The sequence below is a fragment of the Camelus bactrianus genome, chromosome 2, assembly GCF_048773025.1.
Source record: "Camelus bactrianus isolate YW-2024 breed Bactrian camel chromosome 2, ASM4877302v1, whole genome shotgun sequence".
NCBI lineage: Eukaryota > Metazoa > Chordata > Mammalia > Artiodactyla > Camelidae > Camelus > Camelus bactrianus.
In genome coordinates this window covers 16,990,811-17,012,565 of record NC_133540.1, presented here as the reverse complement: position 1 = coordinate 17,012,565, position 21,755 = coordinate 16,990,811, and the positions used below count along the sequence as shown (strand labels likewise).

General features: G+C 45.7%; 1 protein-coding gene across 1 annotated transcript in view; it reads left to right on the top strand.

Annotated features, from left to right (window-relative positions):
• The window catches only part of LOC141579581 (trafficking protein particle complex subunit 9-like), a 90,288-nt gene that overhangs the window by 12,537 nt on the left and 55,996 nt on the right, over positions 1-21,755 (top strand). Inside the window, exons 7-13 of the mRNA XM_074376349.1 lie at positions 3,555-3,675; positions 6,823-7,051; positions 8,225-8,336; positions 8,460-8,674; positions 11,757-12,325; positions 13,720-13,889; positions 20,617-20,727. Coding sequence (XP_074232450.1) covers positions 8,325-8,336; positions 8,460-8,674; positions 11,757-12,081 — 552 coding nt within the window. The 5' untranslated portion in view covers positions 3,555-3,675; positions 6,823-7,051; positions 8,225-8,324 and the 3' untranslated portion in view covers positions 12,082-12,325; positions 13,720-13,889; positions 20,617-20,727. The remainder of the gene's footprint in view (positions 1-3,554; positions 3,676-6,822; positions 7,052-8,224; positions 8,337-8,459; positions 8,675-11,756; positions 12,326-13,719; positions 13,890-20,616; positions 20,728-21,755) is intronic.

Sequence of the window (21,755 nt, the reverse complement as noted above, 5' to 3'; positions counted from 1 at the left end):
AAATATTTGCCAAACCCAAGGTCATAAAGCTTAAGCCTATGCTTTTTCTCCTAGCTGTTTTATAGTTTTAGATTTCCTATTAAGATCTATGATCCACTTTGAGTTAATTTTTGTATATTTTGTGAGGTGTGGATCAAAGTTCATTTTTTTTTTTTTGCATATCACTATCTAACAATTCCAGCACTACTTGTTGAAAAGATCCTTTCCTCCACTGCATCCTTTTTGAGAATCAATTGTCTATATAAGTGTTGGTTTAGTTCTGAACTTTCTATTCTGTTCCATTATTCTATTTTCCTGTTTTACACCAACACCATACTTTCTGATTACTGTAGCTTTATAAAAAAATTCTGAAAATCAGATAGTGTAAGTCTTCCAACTTTGTTTCTCTTGTTCAAAGTTGTTTTGGATATTTGGGATCCTTTGCATTTTTATATGAATTTTAGAATCAGTTCTTAAATTCCTTACATCCTGTTCTGCCAAAATTCCACCCATATCTTTGGCCATCTCCAAAGCCACATTTTTCTGAAGAAGTCTCTCTAGATCCCAGGTGAAAGGAATTTCTCTTTTGTCTGTGCTCCATTCACATTTCATAATATTTGATTACATTTATTCATATTTGGATGTATGTACTTGTCTGATCTTTCCTGCCATATAGTAAGCCTCTCAAGATTAGGAATCTTGACTTGGTTCCCTATGCTGAGAAAACTAGTTCTATGCTTTGCAGGAGTGAGCCCTGCAGTAAGAGGTAACTGCAGCACACATCTAGCTCATTGTTTGCATATCGTCAAGGAATCCTGCAGATTTAGAATTGTTTATTGATTGTTGTCTCCAAGACGGCTCAGTCTTTTTTATTTCTATTACTACTGCTGCAGTTTCAAAGAACAATGAGCTAATTATTTTCCAAATATCAAAACATATTGTAATTGGGTTGTGATGCAAATTATGTGCTGCTTTGTCTTAAAAACCTGCTTAGTGTTCACAGGTTCCTTCACTCATGGAAATTTTGGGAGAATGACATATCCTTAGAGATAGCACTGCTGACTTTGGCGACCTGAGCAGCAGTATCTGAACTCACTCCTGCTGTTTTTCCACTGTCCCCTCAAGCCCTCCTCCAGCCCTCCATGGGGGGAACTGCAGTTCTGCCCTAGAAAAGCCTGTTGCTTCTCAGGAAGACTTCCCTGTGAAACATAATCATATCCTTCTTGTGGGGACATTCAGTCCAGTGACCTGACAGCAGGGGAAAATGTTTAGTCTGTTCTTGGTAGAGCCTATACTCTTCCATACTTATTAGAAGCAAATCCAATGAGGAAACTGTGTTGGCATCTAACACATCAGCATAAATGTCTGATGAGGAAGATCAGCTTCCCCATCCCACTCAGGCATCATGTTGATATGACGCTCACCTTGGCTAACATTTTCTACTGTGAGCAACGTAAAGTTCAAGATGTTATGAATGGCTTTTTGTTTTTCTTCCTTGGTCTTTCCACATTCACTGTGTCTGGTGAGATTATATGAATCCTGCTTATTTTCAGCCCAGCACTTACTCTTTTTAAAGGATCACGTGTTTAAAAGCCTAGTGGACAATTTGTTAGAAGATAGAAATCCTTAGATTTTGGTCCTAGAGTTGAATCCTGGTTAGGGGTGAATGAAAATTCCCAGTAAAATTTTAAATTCAGTGTTACAAAGTTTTAAAAATAGTTAAATATTAGTCAATTTCACTAAACACTTTAGCAGTTATTTACTTTTAAGCCTGTTTCTGGGGCAATTTTGCAATGATTCCCTCCCTTTATTGATTCCCTCTTTATCAGAATCCTTGAGAGGCCCCCGTCATCTCTGTCAGTATCATCATCATCATCATCATCATCATGGAACTGATTCCTCTAGATGATTCTAGGAAAATAAAGAGATGGGTGGGGTTATGTGTAGGTCAGTGTGTGCATATACAATAAGAACAGTTATCAAACATTAGATGCAAGATATCCATTTTATTTAGAGAAGAATGTGGTCATGAAATCCTGATGTGGTGAATGAAGGAAGCAGTGGGAACAGGATAGTCAATGGAAAGGAGGAGGAAGTGAGTGAAGCGGGGAGCATAGATCCTTTGTTAGCCGATCATCAAATTGGTGTGAATGAGCGGAGTGTGGTGGCAGAATCATGTCCCTCCCCCGCCACAGGTTAGCCAACAGTGACATGATTCTGTACATGGCAAAAGGGATGACAGATATATTAGGAGAAAAATCTTAGAGGATTTCTGTCTTCTAAATTGTCTATTAGCCTTTTAAACCCATGATACATTATTAAAGATTAGTGGAGGGCCACAAATAAAAAGGATTCATATAACCTCACCACACATACTGAAGGTAGAAAGACTAAGAAAAAAAAACAAAAAGTCATTCATAAGTGCCTTGAACCTTAAATTGCTCATGGGAGGAAATGTCACACAAGTTGAGTGTCACAGCCACATACATAATGCCTGAGTGGGAGGGGAGAAGGGGATCCTGAGATGAGACAATAGGGTGAGTAGCCTGGATTGTCCAGGTGAGCCCAATGTAATCACAGGGGTCCTTAAAATGCAGGACACAGCCCAGCTGAGTTTAAAATCGGAGGGATGTGTAGCCATGGAGCAGTGTTCAGAAAGGCTGCTGACCATGAAAATGGAGGAAGTCGTGGGGCACAAGCTAAGGAAGGTGGGTGACCTCTGGAAATTGGAAAAAAAACAAACACAAGGAAACATTCTCTTCTAGATCCTGTAGAAGGAAGGAACCCTGCTGTTAACTTGAATTTAGCTCAATGAGAACTGTGTTGGATCTCTGACCTCCACAGCCATAAGGTGATAAATCTGTGCTGGTTTAAGTTGTTACGCTTATGGAAGTTTGTTACAGTGGTAATAGAAAAATAACATAGTGAGCGGTAGTGTAAGGGATTGAAGTTCTAGGCTGGGGTGTGGAGAGGATTCTGACATTTACACCTAAAAAACAACCAGGTGCAGTGGGAAGGTGTTTTAAGGAAGACCTACCCGGCAGGGCTGTTAGGAGGACTGTTGGGTGTGAGGAGAGCATTGGAGTAGAGGAATCAATTAAATCTCTACCAGAAAAATAAGGAATAAAATATAACAGGGCTTCAGTGTTAGTGGATTCAGTAATGGAAATGGGCTGAGAGATATAAACATTACTTTGAAATTAGCTACAGGTTTGATGATTGCATGTTGGGGAGATTTAGCCTATGTGTGGACTGAATGTTTGCATCCCCTCGAAATCCATGTGTCGAAACCCCAACTCCCAGTGTGATGGTATTGGGAGGCGGGGCCTTTGGGAGGTGATTACTAGGATAAAATGAGGTCATGAGAGTAGAGCCCTCATGAATGGGATTAGTGCCCTTATAAAGGGCCCCAGATTGCTTGCTTCTCTCTGCTCTCTGGCCCATGAAGATAGTGGGAAGACAGCCATCTTAGAGCCATGAAGGCTATCCTATCCCAGATACATTGATCTCAGCCTCCAAAACTTAAGGAACATGCTGGTTGTTTAAGCCACCCGACCCATGGTAATTTGTTACAGCATCCCAGACTGACGAAGACAGTGGAGAATGCCTCTGAGTTTGACACTGATTGCCTGGAGAATGCTGAAACCCAGGGAAGTGGGCAGCACAGACGTTTACTCATTTAGTCCTGGCAACACGGTATGAGATAGAGTCTACATATTCCTCGCTATTTAAAAGGGAAGGAAAAAGAGGCACAAATAACAACAACAACAACAACAACAACAACAACAACAACAACAACAACAATTTTTCCAAGAGTCACACAGAACCCCCTGGAGGCAGAGTGAGAATTTATACTCAGGCAGGCTGACCCCAGAGCCCCTGCTCATAACTACTAAGTCAGATCACCTTGCTTATGTGGTTCAATTTTTTTCAAGTGTGATATGAGTGTACTGTGTCCAGTAACTTATAATTTCAAAATAACTCACTGTGAGGGAATCATTAGTCGCAGGCATTGCAAACCACAGGAAGCTAGACATAAAAAAATAACTCGTTAGGGCAAGATAACCAATAATGTTTTTAAATATTATACTTGCTGAACCTTTGCAATAAAATGTGTATTTACAAATCTGTCTGGCTACAGAATAACTTCATAATCCTGAATGTGGCTGGTGGCTCCCATGGTGGACAGCACGGGCCTAGAGAATTTAAGTGACTTGTCCAGCCTTGCTCAGGAAGCTCATGGTGGGATCAGAGCTATAGGCTGGGACTTTTCCTTCCTATGCAACAAGTCCCTCATGGAGGCTTAGAAGCTTCTCCTTTGGTGCCCAGCTGTCTATCCGTACTTATGACATCTTGTCAGGTGTCCCAGCCTGCTCCTGAACATCAGCCAGTGAACACTTCTGGTCTTTTCTGGCCAGGTAATACATTCTAGCAACTTCCATTGACTTCTTGGCATCAGTTCTTACCTGGAAGGGTAGTGGCAAGAGATGCAAATGTGTCCACATGACAGGCTTTTCATAAACATAGCAGGAGTGGTCAAGAGAAGAAAACGTCAGGAAGACGAGTGGAAGCAGGTCATTTAATATACCAAATGGGTACTTTCAATGTATGTTTGTGTTTCCAAGTCCAGGCTTGTTCTGCTTGTGCATTACAGGCCAATAAATCGGGAGACCGTTTTGGGGCAAGAAATAGCGACTTTAATTTGGAAAGCCAGCTAAGAAGATGGAAGTCTTATGTCCTGGAAAACCATCTCCCAAAGTCAGAATTCAGGCTCTTTTTATATTAAAAAGGGGAAGCAGGAATGCTTGGTTGTTGCAAACTTGGTTTGTGAATTCTTTGTTGTTAGAATATTTTGTTCTTGCAGCTCTTCGCATGGGTCAGATCCGTGTAAACCTCCAACAAACAAATGTTATTTTCTATTCTGTAACTTGTTATCTTTATATGAATGGAAAAGTGTTAATATCCTTTAAAGTCAGAGCCTTGAGAATAGGGTCTCCTGTATATTTCAGGCTCTAGGCAACATTGTTTTACAAAAGGTGCAGAACCAACAAGACTAAACCTAGGAAACAGGGCACAGGGTTAAAGTCAAAAGAACAGATCTAATATGGAGTCAGATTTGTTCTTTCCTATTTCAGTAGTGCCATGGAGAAGGCACTTTGGGCAGCTTGTTGTAGGGTCCTGGAGGCTTTCTCTCTTAGCCTCTGGGCGCCTCTATTGTAAACCCTTCATAGCTGTCTGGTCTGCTGGAAAACCACTCCGACTGTTTTGCACGGAAGATGTGTCCTGTTTATAACTCATCTCTACTCCTTGGAAAACAACTCAAGAAAAACTCAGTTGGTTTTCCACCAGCCCTGGGCAGGGGTGAGGGATAGCATGTTATTATTTTATAAAATAAAAATAAAAATAAAAATAAAAATAAAAATAAAAATAATAAAAGAAGTCTTAAAACAGCACTGGGCACATAGGAGAGAGTCAATAAATGTTTCCTGGCTTAAATTAAAAGTGATGGCACAGTGATTCTATGGCTGCTGTATTTGCTGTGCTAGTTACTCCTTTGTTCCATTACAATTTTTTTTAACTGAAAAAGAAATACATGCATATGGTTAAAAAAATCTCAAACAGAGCACAAAAATACACAAGTGAAAGAAGTTTTCCCTCATCCCCTGTTCTTCCAGCCGTCCCTGGAGATGCCACTGTTTACTATCCTTTGTGTGCTTTTCCAGATATGCTGTGCACATTCCCACCTATGTATGTAAATTCCTTTAAACTTTTACTTATTTTTAACTTAAAGGGGTTTAAATCCTCAAGTGCCTTCTGCCCGGGTAATAGAAAAGAACAAATCTGACTCCATACTAGATCTTTTCCTTTGACTTTAACTCTGTGCTCTGTCTCCTAGGCTTCATGTTTCTTGTGAAACAATGTTGCCTAGAGCCTGAAATATACAGGAGAGCCTATTCTGAAGGCTCTGACTTTTAAGGATATTTAACAATTTTCCATTCATATAAAGATAACAAGTTGCAGAATAGAAAATAACTTTTGTTTTGTTGGAGGTTTACAGAGATATGACCCAGGCAGATAGCTGCAAGAACAAAGGATTCTAACAAAAAAGAATTCCTACACCAAGAAGTTTGCTACAACCAAGCACGTAGGAAAGGAGCCTGAATTCTGACTTGGGGAGATGGTTTTCCAGGACATTAGTTTGCCATCAAGGTCTACAAAAACTTGCTATTCCATGCCCCAACACCTAGTCTCTGAACTTATTGGCCTGTCCTGCACTGAGGAGAATGAATTTGGACTCGGTAACACTCTTATCTACCTAGCAAGCTGGGCACTGGAACTGAGGACAGCTTTCCCACACCCAGGGACCTACTGTGAGCCCTTGATGGTTCCACTAGGGTGGGGTGTGGTTTACTCAGGAGGGATGGGGACTATGCACCAACACTTAGGCAGTCTGCTCCGTCTGGGGCTCTGATCTTGTACTTCCCGCTCCCCGCCAGCCCAACAACTGGGACAGTGGAGCTAAGGCAGAGATCGTGCCTGCCTGTTTCCCAGCGTGTAAAAGGGGAATATGTACTCTTCCCAAGGTAGTTCTGAGCGACAACACCCGCGGGTGCTTGGGTCCCAGAGCAACAAGAAACCCAGCTCCGCGTGGGGCAACAGGTGTGATTCCCGTAGGGGTTCTGCAGAGGCCTCGGCTGGAGGGCTGGACCAGGGAGGTAAAATTTGAGCTGCGGGCCTTGAAGTGTTAGAGAAGGGTACAGAGGCAGGACTGCCGCCTGTTTCGGGGTGCCCCCAGATGTAAAGCTTTTTCTCTCCATCTCTGCTACTCCCCTCCCCCTCCAGATCCCTCCCTTCTCTGTGCACCTCCTGTCCATCTGTCTCCCTCCACTTTTCCCCTCCTCCCCTCCTCCTCCCATCTTCTCCCTCCCTCACTTCCCCAGCTTCTCTCACAGAACCCAGAGGCTCGCTGGCCCTCCTGCGCATGAACAGTCAGTGCCAGCTGGACCGCGGGTTGGAAGCTCCAGCTCCGAGCCGGGGATCGGCCCCAAAGTCTTCTCAGCTCTGTCGCCCGGTAAGCCTTTAGCTCCTGCCCGGTGCCAGGGCCTCCGGCTGTGGAAGTGCAAGATGGCGGGCTCACGGGAAATGTTCAGGCGGCTGCGGGAGGGCGGTCCGAGTGTCACAGCCAGCGAGGGCGCGAGTCAGCGTGTGTTCAGCTAAATTGCTCAGGCCAGGCCCCTCTACACCGGCACCCCGGCCACAGCTGTCCAGGTCCAGGTGTGCACCTGCCGCCTCTCGCCCCAGCCGGGCTCCCCTCAGTCCACGGCTGGCGTCCCCTTCCCCTCTCCCGCCCGCGAGTCCTCTCCTCCAGGGCTGCCTCTCCTCGGCCGCCGGCCCGTCCCCGCCCCTAGGCGGGCTGTGTCCCGGGCGGGCGGGGTCTGCGGACCCGGACGGGGGCGGGCGGCTGGGGCTGGGGCTGGGGCTGGCCTCCGAGCGGGGCTGCAGCCCGCGTCCCCAACCCCCCGCTTTCCCTGCCCCGTGACCCCGGGGCTGCCCTCCTCTCCCTTTCCAGCTCCCTCAGGACTAGGTCAGCGGCGTGGGTGCTGCTCCCCGGGCTGAGAGCCTCAGGCTGTAAAGCCCAGCTTCTCCTGGTGGAGTCGGCAAAAGGGAGCGTCAGTGCTAAGGAAGCTTCCGTCTCCTCCCTCAGTGTTTCTGCCCCAGGCAAGTTCCTTGAACACTTTCAGGTGTTATGATGGCGGTGCCTGTTGATGTCACGTGTTTTTATATTGAGAGGGATTACAGTGTTGAAAGCAGGGCTTGGTTCAGTTAAAAATGAGCTGAAGACATGAGTCTGTGACATCCTCCAGGCTTTCCTCTCCCAGGGTGAAACGTGTGACTGTCGATTTTAGAAAGATAGTTACAGTCCCTAACTAGTCCAGCCCAGCTAGAGTGTGTTAACAGGAACAGCACCACCAGAGGCATTGGAGACCTAGGGACATTGCAGTCCTAAAGAGCTCTTGGCACAGTTTGGTTTGGTTTGGTTTTTTGTTTTTCTTTAATTGTGCGGCAGACTAGTTGTATAGAGGGGAAAATAATTGTCCAGAAATATTTTTTTCATATAACAGCTTTATTGTGATATTGTTCACATACCATGAATTCCATCCATTTAAATGGTACAATTCACCAGCTTTTAGCATATTCACAGTGCTGCAACCATTATTATTCCAGAATGTTTTCATCACTTCAGGAAGAAGAGTGGAAATCAATGACCTATCCACCCTTCACCAGTGGTGGTTCTAAAGAAGTTTCTTGGCTGTTCCTGACCATAAATTAACTTGCTACATTCCATGAAACATCTGGTAGGAATTCTAATCAGAATTGCATTGAATCTGTCTATCAAAACAGGAAGAATTAATATCTTTATGACATAAATTTCTTCTAACCATGAATATATATGAGACCGTATCTTTTCATCTGTCCAGAGCCTGGCCCATGGGAAGTCCTCACTAATTTTTGGGCTTGTGAATGATGAGATTCTATACATTGTTAATTGCAAATGTAGCCTTTCACAGAAGAGAAAAGTAACCTCAGTGAAGCCAAGTGAATCTCTGATGGTCAGAAAGGGTGATAGTCAGCGCTGGAGTGATCCAGTGGACTTGCTGCTTGCAGCCAGAATTCTCCACCACCTACAGCTACGGTGAGTACAGTGTTCTTTTATTTTTTTAATGACTTGCTCTTATTTTTCTAATTATTTTTTATTGAAGTGTAGTTAACTTACAATGTTAGTTTCAGGTGTACAGCAGAGATTCAATTATAAACATATTCATATATATATACATATGTTTTAGATTGTTTTTAGTACAACTCATTACAAGAACATGAATATAGTTCCCTGTGCTATATAGCAGGTCCTTGTCATTTATTTTATATTTATTAATGTGTATCTGTTAATCCCCCCTTTCCTGCCTGCTAAACACAGTTTATTTCTATGTCCATGAGTCCATTTCTAGCAGCACCATTTTTCCTAGTTAATGTATGCTTTTTGGCTGCTTTCAGTTTCAGTAATTCCATCTTATCTGTGGGCGTTTTTCTTCTGGTGGGCCTCTATGTGGTTTGCACACGTGGTAATAGAGATCTGTATTTGGGAGAACTCGAGGCCTCATGTAGTTCCTGGTACAGAGTGCCCACTGAGCTGATGCATGAACTTGGGAAAAAGCATAGTAAATGTTGGAATTTCCACTATGGTTGAGAATTCCAGGTTTCTATAACCTCTCTAGCCCACCTTAATGTTGGCTGCACCCATACTGGGTAATTTGGTGGAACTCCATGGTATGGTGATGTAGAGACAGGGCCTTGTATGCTTCTTATCTTTCCTTTTTCTAACACTCATTCTCCTGGGCCTCCCAGATCCTCCCACAGCAGTGCCCATGGCTGGCTTGGTGCTGCACTCAGGCAATATTTGTTAATAAGGCCCTTTCCTCATCTCTTCTGAGCCTCCGTTTCCTTCTCTGCACAATGAGACCGTAGACTAGATAAGTCCTTTTCAGTTTCTTTTAAAGCCATGTTTCCTTTGAGAAACAGAAAATACAAATCTCTCCTCCCATTCCAACCCGTTAGATTTTGATATGTCCTCCAAGGAGTGACATAGTTCTTTGTGGAAAACTGATGTGATTGTGATTCCGAGTGGCACAGAAAAGACTCTTCAGAGATTTATTGCAGGGAAAGGGCAGGAAAGGGGCAGTATGTCACACTTTCTAGTGTGAGCACTGGAGCAGGGGATTGGGTTTAAATACGGTGTCTGATGTGGCCTCTCTCTAATCTTGCACAATGTGATAAACCTCTCTCCCTCAGTTTCTTCATGTGTCAAGTTGGGGTGCTACTATTTTAGGGTTTTTGTGAAACATTATACACATAATCAATTTGTGTCTCGGTAGAAACAAGAGCTGCTAGGGAGTCAGTGATTTCTTTAAAAAAAAAAAAAATCTTGTCCATAGCACTCTGTCTGTGTGTATTTTGAAGTTCCTGGAGGGTGAGTGTTGAAACTAAAGTCCATCGTGGGACAGGTGGCCCATGGGTCTGTGTGCCGCAGATTGCCCCCTCCTCCCCAGTCCTCTTCCCCTCAGTCCGGGATGAAGTTCCCTAGTAGATTTACACACATTTCTTGTGGAAATGGCTTTTCATTTTATTGTTTCACCAAGAAGGGCTGCCATCATGATCTCTGTGGTCAGGTTTTGCTGAACTGAAGGCTATGCAATTGGGGGTTTCTATTTAATAAAAAGAAAAAAAATCACAAATACAAACTTAGACCTAGGGTGGTGACAGGGGCTCCTGGAAGTGGGGAACATTAGCTTTGTTAGCTTCAGGTGCAGTGGCCCCTGGCCACAAGGACCCATCCTCGTGCTCTGAAGTTGGAGGGACCAGTGGGTTCAGTGGGAAATTTAACTGAGTGTATCTCATGGTCTAGGGATTGTCCTATTTGTGCTGTGTGTTCCTTATTTGAGACAGTGAGCTCATTTAACCTCAATAGCCTCTTTAAAAAATTAGACTTTTAATTTTGTGATGTAATGTAGATTCCCATGTAGTTGTAAGAGATAATATGGAGAGGGCCTATGGACCCTTTGCCCAATTTTCCTTAATGGCTCAATCTTGCAAAATTCGGGTACAATTCATTACTGACTCACTAACCCTTTGAGGTTTGTGTTATTGCCCTCTATTCATGATTAAACTGGGGCTTAGAGAAGCACACAGGCCTACACAGTTCACCAACATGGTTAGTGTAGAGTCGGGTGAACGTGGGCTTGGGATTTCCAGGCAGTACCAATATGATGGTCTGTGGCAGGGAGCAGCATTCACTTTGCTTGTTTATTCATTCATTCAACAAACATTTATTGAGTAACCTCTGTGTATCAGATGCCTTCATAGGGTTATCAGATTCTTCAGCAATACTGAGAATCAGGTAATGTTTTCTTTTTTTTAATCTGAGGAAATTAGCTCTGAGAGGTTATAATCCCCCCCAAATGTAATATAGCTCATAAAGGAGGGATAGTAAATTTGTACAGTCCCCCATTTTATGCAGGTTGTAACCTAGGCATTTTACATTTGCAAACTTCCATAATCCAGATGTATTCTTGTAAGGCAAGGATTTTTTTTTAATTGAAGTATAGTCAAGTTTACAATGTTGTGTCAAATGCAAGGTGTTTTTTGAATTTTGAGTTAAATAATATTTTTTGAGGAGGGTAATTAGGTTTGTTTATTTGTTTCACTTTTTAAAATGAGGTACTGGGGATTAAACACAGGACCTCGTACTTGCTAAGCACGTGCTCTACCACTGAACTGTACCCTCCTCCCCAAGACAAGTTATCTTATCCATTATTTTTCAGCTTAGGAGTTCAAATAAATTGGATAGAAATCCAGATGTTTTGATCCCACTGTGGTTCTTTTCTTTATATTCTGCTTAAAGGGGTGTGGAAAGCAGTTCATTTTTTCATTTCTTTATTCAGCAGTTTTGAGCACTGACTTTGCATCAGGGTTTGGCTAGGTGCTTGGAACAGAAAACAAGAAATGACCCTGCTCTGCAGGGGCAGGAAGCCTAGGCCAAAAGCTGGGTAATGTGATCCGACCTACGGTAGCCATGTGTAGACACTGAGGACAAACTGTACCCCCGGCTTTGCTTGGGCTCCCCTTGCCTTCTGGCTGGTACACACCAGGTCACCACAACCCAGAGGGGCCCACAGCCCACAGCAGAGTATGTATCTCAATCTCCTCTCCCCTCTCGGCAGGGGCTGCAACATGAGCATCCCTGACTACGTGCAGTGCGCTGAGAACGACCAGATTCTCCCCGTGGTGATCCAAGCCGTTGGGATCATCTCAGAGGAGAATTTCTTTTGCATCTATAAGCGAATTTCCTTGGTGAGCCAGATCAGCCCGTGCGGCTCCCAGTGGGCACTCTGTATCCACTACAGGCACCACTATGCACCCGAGAATGGGTGGAGAAACTTCCAGACCCACAGCAATGTAGTGGGCCTTGTCACCATTACCGATTGCCTCTCGGCCAAGGCTTTCGAGAAGCTCCACGTGCAGAGGAGCTGTATGGCACCTCGATAATGACTCTTAGCTCTTTGTCTTTGTGCTGCATGGGGAGGTGGCCGAGCAGACACGCACAGACGTGGCCTTCAATCTACGAGGACTGCAGGCTGGTGAAGAGGATCGAGGACTTCACTGAGTCACTCTTCATCATGCTCAAGTCCAAGTGGCTGGATAGGGCCCCCAACAAGTCTGGGGACAAGATCCACCTCCTCTGAACCTTGTTTGAGAAGGAGGACTTCATGGGACTGGACACAGTCAGCAGGTACGTCTATCTGGAGGCCCGGCCACCCTGGCTGTGTGCCGGATTGCTTCCCTACATCCAGGAAGGGATCAGCAAGGAAGAGGGCTGTCTTGTAGCCAAGGGTGGAGGGAGGTGCAGCCCGCCGGTTTACAGACATTCAAAAGTGAATCCGCCTTTGTTTCAGAGAGATCCTTTTAGGGTTAGTGTGGACACTTACTCCAGCTTTTCAGCCAGGACCCCTGGTGGGACACCTGGAGTTGCTGTCCAATAGAGTAGCCACAGCCACTGATGCTAGAAGCGCTGGGGAGGAGGCTGGTCTGAGCTGAGATGTGCTGTAGGACAAATGCACATCAGATACTGAGACTTATCTAGTAAAAGGAATGTAACCTACCTTGTTACTTTCTATATTGATTACATGTCAAAATGATAGTATTTTACATACAGTAGAATAAGTAAGATCTGTTCTTAAAATCAGTTTCTAGTATTTGTTTTTTGTTTGTTTGTTTATTTATTTGTTTACTTTTTAAATGTGGCAACTGGGAAACTTTCTTTACATGGATCTCATTTCATTACTGTTGGGCAGCCTGTCCTGGGACAGTCTTATCCCTTTGCTTATAGATGAGATGCTGAATCCCGAGATGCAGAACGAGTCTCTGGTTGAGCTGGGGATGGAGCCTGTGTCTCCTGCCTCCCAGGCCCAGCACCTGCACGGCTCAGGCCCTCTCTTCATGCTAGACAGTCACCATGCCAGGTTAGGACATCAGTAACACCGCCAGGGACTTCCGAATGAACTCCTTATGCAGGAAAAGGCATGTCACGGAGTATGGGACAGAGCAGGGAAAGGTTCATCTTCACTTTGTCCCTGTGATTATGTCAAAGGACTCACTTTTCCTTGAAAGTGCAGACGAGCTTTTCTGGGCTACCTACCCCGCACCTTCTGCTCTGTTTCCCCTTGTGTCCATCGTGCTGTCCCTCGGGCAGGAGAGGTTGAGATGCCTTTGCCGAGAGGTGGTCCCCCTTTGCTGCGGAGAGTGAGGGAAGTTGTGTCCCCCCGGCCTACGGCCTTGGGCCTTCAGTCTGGAGAGCGCTCATGGCGGTCTCATTGGTGACGGTCGGAGCTCCTAGCATGTGCAGCCGGGTCAGCTGTGGAGGCGGTGATCTGTGATTCTTGAACTTACCTAAGATCAGATCCTAATTTCTGGTTGTTGGTCAGTTGGAGGAGAAGATGCCAGAGAATTGATAAAAAGAAAGTCCAGACCAGCCCTGTGAGTGAGAGGCACAGGGGACCCGAGTCCCACCTGTGTGTGGTGCCTGGCGAACTCTGGATGAATTTTCAGTTCCTCCCTGGACATTCTTCTATGGCTTAAGGAAGGGGCAAGTAATGTCGTGGCCATGATCTGTACTTGTCCTCGCAGGGCCCTGTGATCTACATGCCCGCACTCCCCTTCTGCTCCTTGGAGATGAGGTGGCAGGTTTAGGAGCCTGGGCACTGCTGAAGGCACAGCTGCCAGCACCAGGCTACACCGAGACTGGCTCCGTTCACCTCACCTGTCACCTCCTGCTGAGCCCCCAGGCATTAGTCCAGGTAGGTGCATCGGTGCAACGTAAGCAGGGACCAACTTCTCCCCCTTGACAGACTGCTGCATGAGCAGTGGAAGCCTGGAGCATGCCCCAGCCCCCTGGCCAGTGTCTCCTCTATTGTCATAGGAGGCACTGGTGACATTTTTGCTCAGCAACTGCTTGTCTCTGAGTCTGTAGACCCACCGGAGAATGCCAGCTTGTTTTTGCCTTTTCAAGTCTGTCCTTGGATTTGACAAAGTAGTTGGATGTGTGCTTAGTCCATAGTGTTTGACACTGTCACCATTGTTTACCCAGAACCTTGTGTACCAGGCATGGTTCTCGGCATCAAAATACAGCAACACATTAAACCTCCCTCCTGGTGGGTCTGTCTGTTTTGATACAATAAGCGCCCAGCCAGCATCTGAACGTCAGTGAGATATCGTGGCCAGTGAGCTCGGGTCAAGCACGTTCTTCTCCAGTCACTTTTACTCCATTGTTCCTTTTACTATTCCACAGTCATTAATTTATAAAACAATGTTTGGTGCAGGAGCAGAGTCTTATCCTCTCCTGCTACTCTTGGTGGGAGTGAGTAAAACTGTCCAGCCTGAAATGCGACCACATTTTGTAGCTCAAAACCTGCCTAGACGCATGTAGGTGGAGTTTTGGTTTGGGGCTCTTACCACTTTGATGTCCCCTGGCAGCGCCACTCCCCACAGGACCCTGCCTTCCCTGGAGCATGAGGTGAGGGTGGGTCTCACCGTCCCCACGTCCCTGTCCTCATCACACTCACGTAAGATCTTGTACAGGCTGTCAAAGTCATTTTTGTTCTTGTGTGTTTCTAATTTTCACTTGTTCCTCTTTTCCTTTTTCTCTTGTACTGCCCTGTGAGCATGTTGTTGCGTCTGAAAAGGTGGGCTGTGCACACCCTGCATTGGAAATAGCTAGATCGCCCTCCGTGCTGTCTCCATCGCTTTAAAAAGCAAAAACTTAACAGCTGCCTTGATCCATGTATTATCCTAGTCATCTTTTTATTTTCTAATTTTTTGGAATATTTGCTTTGTTAGTACATCACCCACTTGTGTTTGATACCTGTTAAAATCCTTGCTTTTAGGAACCTGTTTGGTCTTCCTTATATTTGGTGACAAATGAGCCCTTATTAAATTTGTTTGTTTTGAAGAAGTGAGATGCGAATTGATTTAGGAGGCTGCTTAGGGATTCTTTTCATGGAGTATTTAAACTTGGAATGTCAAAGTCTGCAGCACCTTGCTCGATTCCTGCTTTTACACAAAAGTGCTCAGCATGCAGTTCCTGGCTGTTGCTGTGTGACGTGCGTGATGGCGCTTCCTGGCCGGCGGTCACTGGTGAGGAAGTGGCCGGCTCGGGGGTGATCAGGTGCAGGGGACGCTGTTGGAGGAAGCAGTCACTTTTTTTTTTTGCATTCAACTTCCCCGTGCCATTTACTTTAGTTTGCCTTCATAAAGGGGCAGTATCGGGTCTAAAATCCATGCCACTCTTTTGTTCCCTTTACGAGGCTGTTTTTTCTGAGTATCAGGACAACTTGGCCTTCTCCGAAGAGGCTGACTCACCTGGATCTGGTGGACAAACGGACCGCTAAAGGGGACCGTATGTTCCAGTCTGCTTCATCCAGTGGGCATTCAGAGCCTGGTCTGTGTTTTGCCTCAGCAGCCGTGCAGGCCTCCCTGTACCAGCCTTTACTTTTAACCCACGTTGGCAGTAAATGGCTGACTCTGTCTGTTGCAGATGACATCCACCACTGACGGCCGTGTCGTTAGTTTTCGATAGTGAGACCCCAACACCCCAGTCAGCTGTGAAGGGAGATGCTTTGGCCGACCTAGGACCTTGTATTCTCACCCCTACCATGGTTCATCTCACCCGGGGGAAGGGTTTGGCCACCACCATCATGCTGACCATGAGGCCTTGTTCCTCCTTTCATGCTCTGGTCCAAATGTCAACACTGCGTTTTTCACTGACTTGGTCTCGCTTGAGACAGGCCAGAATTTCTGAAATAGTCCATCACATTCTGAGTGGGGAACAGAACAGAAGTAAGTGTTGCAAGTAGAAGGAGTCTAGGCTGTCCGGGTTGGCAAATGCAGGCTGGGATCTGTGATGGCTGGGCTGTGCCCTGGACAGTGGCCTTTCCCGTGGCTCCTGAGAGCCCAGGGGTCAGAGTGAGAACAGCCTTCCCTGGGTTCCTCCATCCTCTTCTGCTCACTGGCAGGTTTGTCTGCTAATTAGGAGCTCCCCCAGACCTCAGGTCCTTCAAAGCTCAGACCATGGACGAACCTTGAGTCCTTTCTCCTGGGCCTCCTTTGTGAGAATCCAGTGACTTCTGAGGTGACCAGTGGCAGGAGATGCCTCCTCCTCCAGGGAGCACCCTTCGGAGGACTGTGACTCACTGCACCATGCTGTGAGCTTGTGGGGTTACGGCCATGGTCCCTGCAGAACCAGACTTGAGATGGGCTTAGCAACGGAAATAACAGGACTCATTCCAGACCAGGGCTTGGGGGAGGGAACAGCGGATATTGAATGTGACCTCAAACATCTAGGTGGGTGCTGGTTCTGTTAGTTAAATGGGGAGTCTGGGAGGTACCTGCCAGGAATCGAATTCCAGAGTAAATGGTGGACATGAGGCATTTTTAAGATGCCATTTGTCATCCAAGTGAGGACTTCAAAGAGGCACTCGGGTCTATGAGCTTGGGGCTCAGGTGAAGGTGCCGGACTAGAGATACACGTTGGGATTCGTCCTTCTTAGTTGGAGTTCACAGCCTTACATGTGGTTTAGCTCTTCTCAAGAGGTGCAGACTGAGGCTGAGGGAGGGCAGGGCTGTGCCTCGGTTGGAGGAAAGCCCAGACAATGCAGCTTTGGTGTGTCAGTCAGCGGCGTTTGGGATTTTCAGAGCAATGCCATTTATGCTTAAGGGGCCGGGTGTTGGGCAGGGCCAGCCAGGATGAAATCTAAAGGGAGGGTCGTGGCCACGTGTGTGTCTTGGGAAGATGCAAAGTCTGCAGGGTCCAGGAGGGGAGACTCCTCAGAAGCTGGAGTTGGAGTGGGGAGGGGGGAGAAGGTAGTCACACTTACCTTTGACGGTGGGAAGGAGGCCTAGGGAGTCCCCACCCTACCGGACTCTCTTTCCCATGAACAGAAGGCAATCAGACAGAGGATCTGAGATGAAAATGGATGGGTGCTGTGAGGGGAGCCAACCTGGAGAATGGTGCTTGGACAGTTCTGGAATAGTCTCCCTGCAAAATAGAGTTAAAAAAAAACACAAACTCTAAAGAATATTGACAGTAACTGAGGAGGAGGCAGTTTTTCTGGCCTCCTAAGGGTAAGTCATGTATACGGGGATACACAGAAGAATCGGGCAGTCTCTTGCGGGGGCTTGATCCTTACCAGAGGCAACAGTGCAAGTTTAAAGTGGGAGAAGGGCAGCGGAGGGAAACTAGACAGGCCCCGTGTCAGGTACCAGTCGGCCGCCCTATTTGCGTGTTGCATTCACATCCATGCCTCCCAGGTGGTCGGTGGCAGCCCCCTTTTGCAGATTGGGAAGCCTTCTCAGAGGGGTTAAGGAATTGGTCCATTTAGCAGCTAGTAAATGCTGTAGCAGGATTCAAGCAGGGCCTTCTCAGACTTAAAGGGCATGTTTTCTCTACTAATTCCGGTACCTCCCTGTTGTAACTGGAATGGTGAAGTGGGTCAGTTTTGGAGCCTTTCAGAAAATGTGCAATTTAAGTGCCTCAGGACTGTTTCACAAAGCTCAGTGTTCTTTGATTGTTCAGAAGCACCGCAGTGCTTTACGCCCCACAGATGTAAGGTCTTACTCCTTTGACAATGACGTGGTTGCAAATTACGTACAGGTGCAAAAGCAGACTTAGCAGCTTCTGAAGGGAAACTCTCCAGTTCTTCCTTAATCCTCTGTATTCGGCGGGATGTAACCTGCTGCAGCGTAAGCCTGAGCTCTCCGTATGGATTGAGGGTTTGATAACCAATGTTAACATAAAACTGTCAGATGGAGAAAATCGACGTTGGCAATTTATTTTTGGGTTTCATTAGACAAGGTGCACTATCGGTTAATGGCCCATTTAACGTATGAAATTGAGTACAGAACATTGCATTTCTTACTTTCTACTTAGAACTGTGTTCCATTGTAAGGTTGTCTGCTTTGAAAATTCAGCTCAGCCACTAGGGCTCCTGTCAGTGTGTTGGTGTGATTGCATTTACACAGTGCATGTAATCTGGGCTTCCTCAGCCCCAAACACTCCAGCGCAGAATCATGGGCTGTAGCAATCACTTAGTTATACAAATACTTCTGAAACTATATGATTCAAAAAAAAAAAAAAAAAAAAAGGAGAGAGAGAGATTGCCTTTATCAAAGTTCCTTTGGAATTAAACTGCAAACTGTTGTTGAGCAGTTCTGGCTTCCTTTATATATGAATATATACATTTCTTTGCATGTAAATTGGTTTTTGGACTAGAACACCAAGCTCTTGCTTTCCATGAGCCACAAAAATCATAGCCAAATGACACACATATGAAACATTTTATTCACTTTTTCTGAGAAAGAATCCTTAAATTTGGAACTTGGGCTGTGATTTTGCTTTTAGCTCTTCCCTACCCTCTTGTCGTCTCACTCCTATTTCCCATGTGGCCTCCAAGATGTCATGGTCTCAAAGGAGTGGGTGGACAAACACCATTTGGTCACCATGCAGTGCTGCTCTAGAGGAAGCCCAGCCAAGAGCTAAAGGACATTATCAGAGAGGACTTCCTGGAAGAAATGGGCTCTACATTCAGTTGTGAGGACATAGTAAGTGTCAGCCAGGAGAAGGCATCAAGAAGGTGGCTCAGGTGACAGGAGCAGCCTGGGCAGAGGCCTGGAGGCTTGTGAGGTGGGAACTTGGGGAGTGTGCATTGTGTGGCCCAGGGTGGAGGGTGCCCCTGCTTGGGAGGACACTGGAGATGGCCTTGGGTGGAGGGCTTTGGATAAGTTTGGGTTTTACTAAAACTGACCCAGGAGGCAGTGAAGGGTGTCAGAAGGAAGTGACCCTCAGGAAAGGTACTTCTGGTTTTGCTTCTGATATTCTACAGAAAGAAGGGCCGGGATGGGCGAAAGCAGGTAAGTCACTCCCTTTGAGACCCACACCGTCATTCATTTATTCATAACACGCACACTTCTGAGTGTCTAGGGGAGAGTGGACCCACATTAATAAGCAAAATTTATTAGCATCTTGGGAGCTTAGTAGTGTCAGAAGTTGACTTAGCCTAGAATGTTCTAGGAACAGAGGAACAAAGTGCGGAGGTTGGAGGGAGGGAAGGCTTCCTTGAGAAATAGTCAAGATGAGCCTGGAGGCAAGTGGGAAGTAGGAGCAAGTCAGGGGTCCCCTGAGGTCACTGGGGACCTGGGTACTGAGGTGAGGCTGGGCGAGCATGGTCAGGGTCAGGGTCAGGGTCAGGTGTAGGGCTAGAACTCTACCAGTGAGCCTCTGAAGGGTTTGAAGTGGGGGTTGAGGTAATCAAATTTGTGCTTTGGGAAGGCTGCCCTGGCTCTGTGTGTGTGTGTGTGTGTAGCGGGGAAGAGGGGGAGGTTGCCACCAACTGGGGGGGTCATTAGAAGACCATTCACAGGCTGGGAGGCGACCAGTGGGAGAGGGTCATCGGGGTTGCTTGGGGACGGCAGGGGCAGTGTGGATGCCAGATTTTGTTATGGGGAGGGCTTGTTAGCGGGGCCGCCCTAGCGGCACCTTGTGGCTGGAAGAAAACAGATGGAGGTCGCCAGGTGGACTTTCCTCTTCTCTCCTTCCCTGCCTTGCCTGATGATCTTAGCTCAGCCAACATTTGGAACAGAAGAGCTAAGTTCTAGGGTAGCCCAGGACTTTGTTGAGCTCGTTCGAGTGAGATCTGATAGGACATAAGTTTGTGTTCACATCTGCATGTTCACTTAGCTAGAAACGTCCCATCTTTTGGATTTCCATAGGGGTTTTTATTCTTGATAAAGATTGCTTTCTTGGTGAGAGGAAATTTAATACAGCTGTTGTTTTTCTCAAAAAGAAATCATATCTTTTAAGAAATTTAATATTCAAAAGAATCGGAATATTTAAAAATGATAAAGTAAGGTTTTGGTGTAGTTCCTTTGGCTTCTAAGTTAATATGGAGTTAGAGCCTTTGCATTACTTAATAGCACATCCTTGTCAGTATTTAAAGAGATGTTTGTTGAGCGCCACAGGCCCCACCTCTCAAAGCATCGTTAAAGTTTGCTCTGAAATAGTGAAGTCATACAGTTCTTGTTTGCAGAAGCCAAACAGTTGGTTTATAATATGCAACATAGCTCCCTTTATAAAATAAAAATAGGATCAACATTAAGAAAGTGGAAGATAATTGATTTTTTTTAAAGCTGAAACAAAAACTTTCTTGTGCTAATGTTGCAACTGGAAATTTTGAAAAGAAAAATCCTTCTGTAATATCATCTACGTGGAATACATATATACCTTCACGTTTGAAAAGTAACTGCACAGTGGTTTTTGAAGTCAGGAGAATTCCACCTCAGATACTGGCAGTGATTGTTGCTGGTTTTCAAAGGAAGAGCCTAAATTTGCCTTCTTAGCTTTTTTTTTTTTTTTTTTTGTAGTGAGTGGGTTGAGTAGTGCTTTGCCAGTATGATTTTGGGGCAATTTGGGGGCAGATATCATGCACCAGCAGTGAGATATTTCCATGCATTTTACTTTCTTGACATCAACAGGGCACATGTTGGGCTTATACCTGCAGGCTGGGATGCTGCAGGACTCCCTAATCCATCACCATTATGTCCTGGAGCTGCTCCGGTCAATGAATGATTTTCTGTGGCTTGGAGGTAAGGTGGTCTGATGCAGATGACCAGATGTGTAAAGTGCTATTACTTGAAATAAGAGAAACCAAGAAACATGGCTCTAAAAATACAGGATGATGGAGGAGAACTGGCTGAGCTACTTGCAGTGGGGCATCTTCTCAGGTGACTCCCTCCCCATGATTCCTGCCAATATCCGCCTCAACCCTGCATGGTAGTCCTGCCGAAGCAAGCATGCACTTTGCTCAGAAACTCACTGAATTTCCTTGTGCCTCTGTTTGTTGCCTTTTTTTTTTTTTAAAGCACATCTTGCACTTTGTTTAATGCCATCCCTGCTAGTCACCTCTTACACTCATTCTTCTGGACCTCGTCCATACGTAGCTGCTGAATGGATGAACAGAATGTAGTATCTCCATGTAGTGGAACATTATTCAGACGTAAGAGTGAATAAAAAAGAAAAAAAAAATTAAGGGGAAGATGAAAAAGGCCACCTGTTCTGGGAAGTCCACCCTGACTGCTCAACCTGCCCTTTTCCCTTTGAAACCCAACCCCTTATGCTCCACTCTACTCTTTTTGATAGTACTTACCACCTTCTAATAAACTTTAACGTTTTCAAAAAAAAAAAAAAAAAAGAGAGAGATGCTGATACCACTTCAACATGGACGAGCCTTGATAACAGCATGTTAAGTGAAAGGAACCACAGACAGCCACATATTGTTGATTTCAGTGATCTGAAATGCTCAGAATAGGCACATGCAGAGGCAGAGAGCAGGTGATGGTTGCAAAGGGCTGGGTGGAGGGGTGTTAGGGAGTGACTCTTAGTGACAGGGGTGTTCTTCTGGGGTGATGGTGTTCTGGAAATAAATGGTGATGAGGGCTGCAAAACCGTGAGCGTGCAGAAGACTGCTGAGCGCTGTCTCTGGGAGTGCCTGTTGTTGGGGCCGCTTTATTTTGTTCTCACCCTGCGATGTGAAGTGTCATCTTCTGCTATGGCCTTTCTATTCCTGTGAGTGGTGAGGCTCAGAGACTTTGCAGAGTCTTGTTTCTTTTTTCCC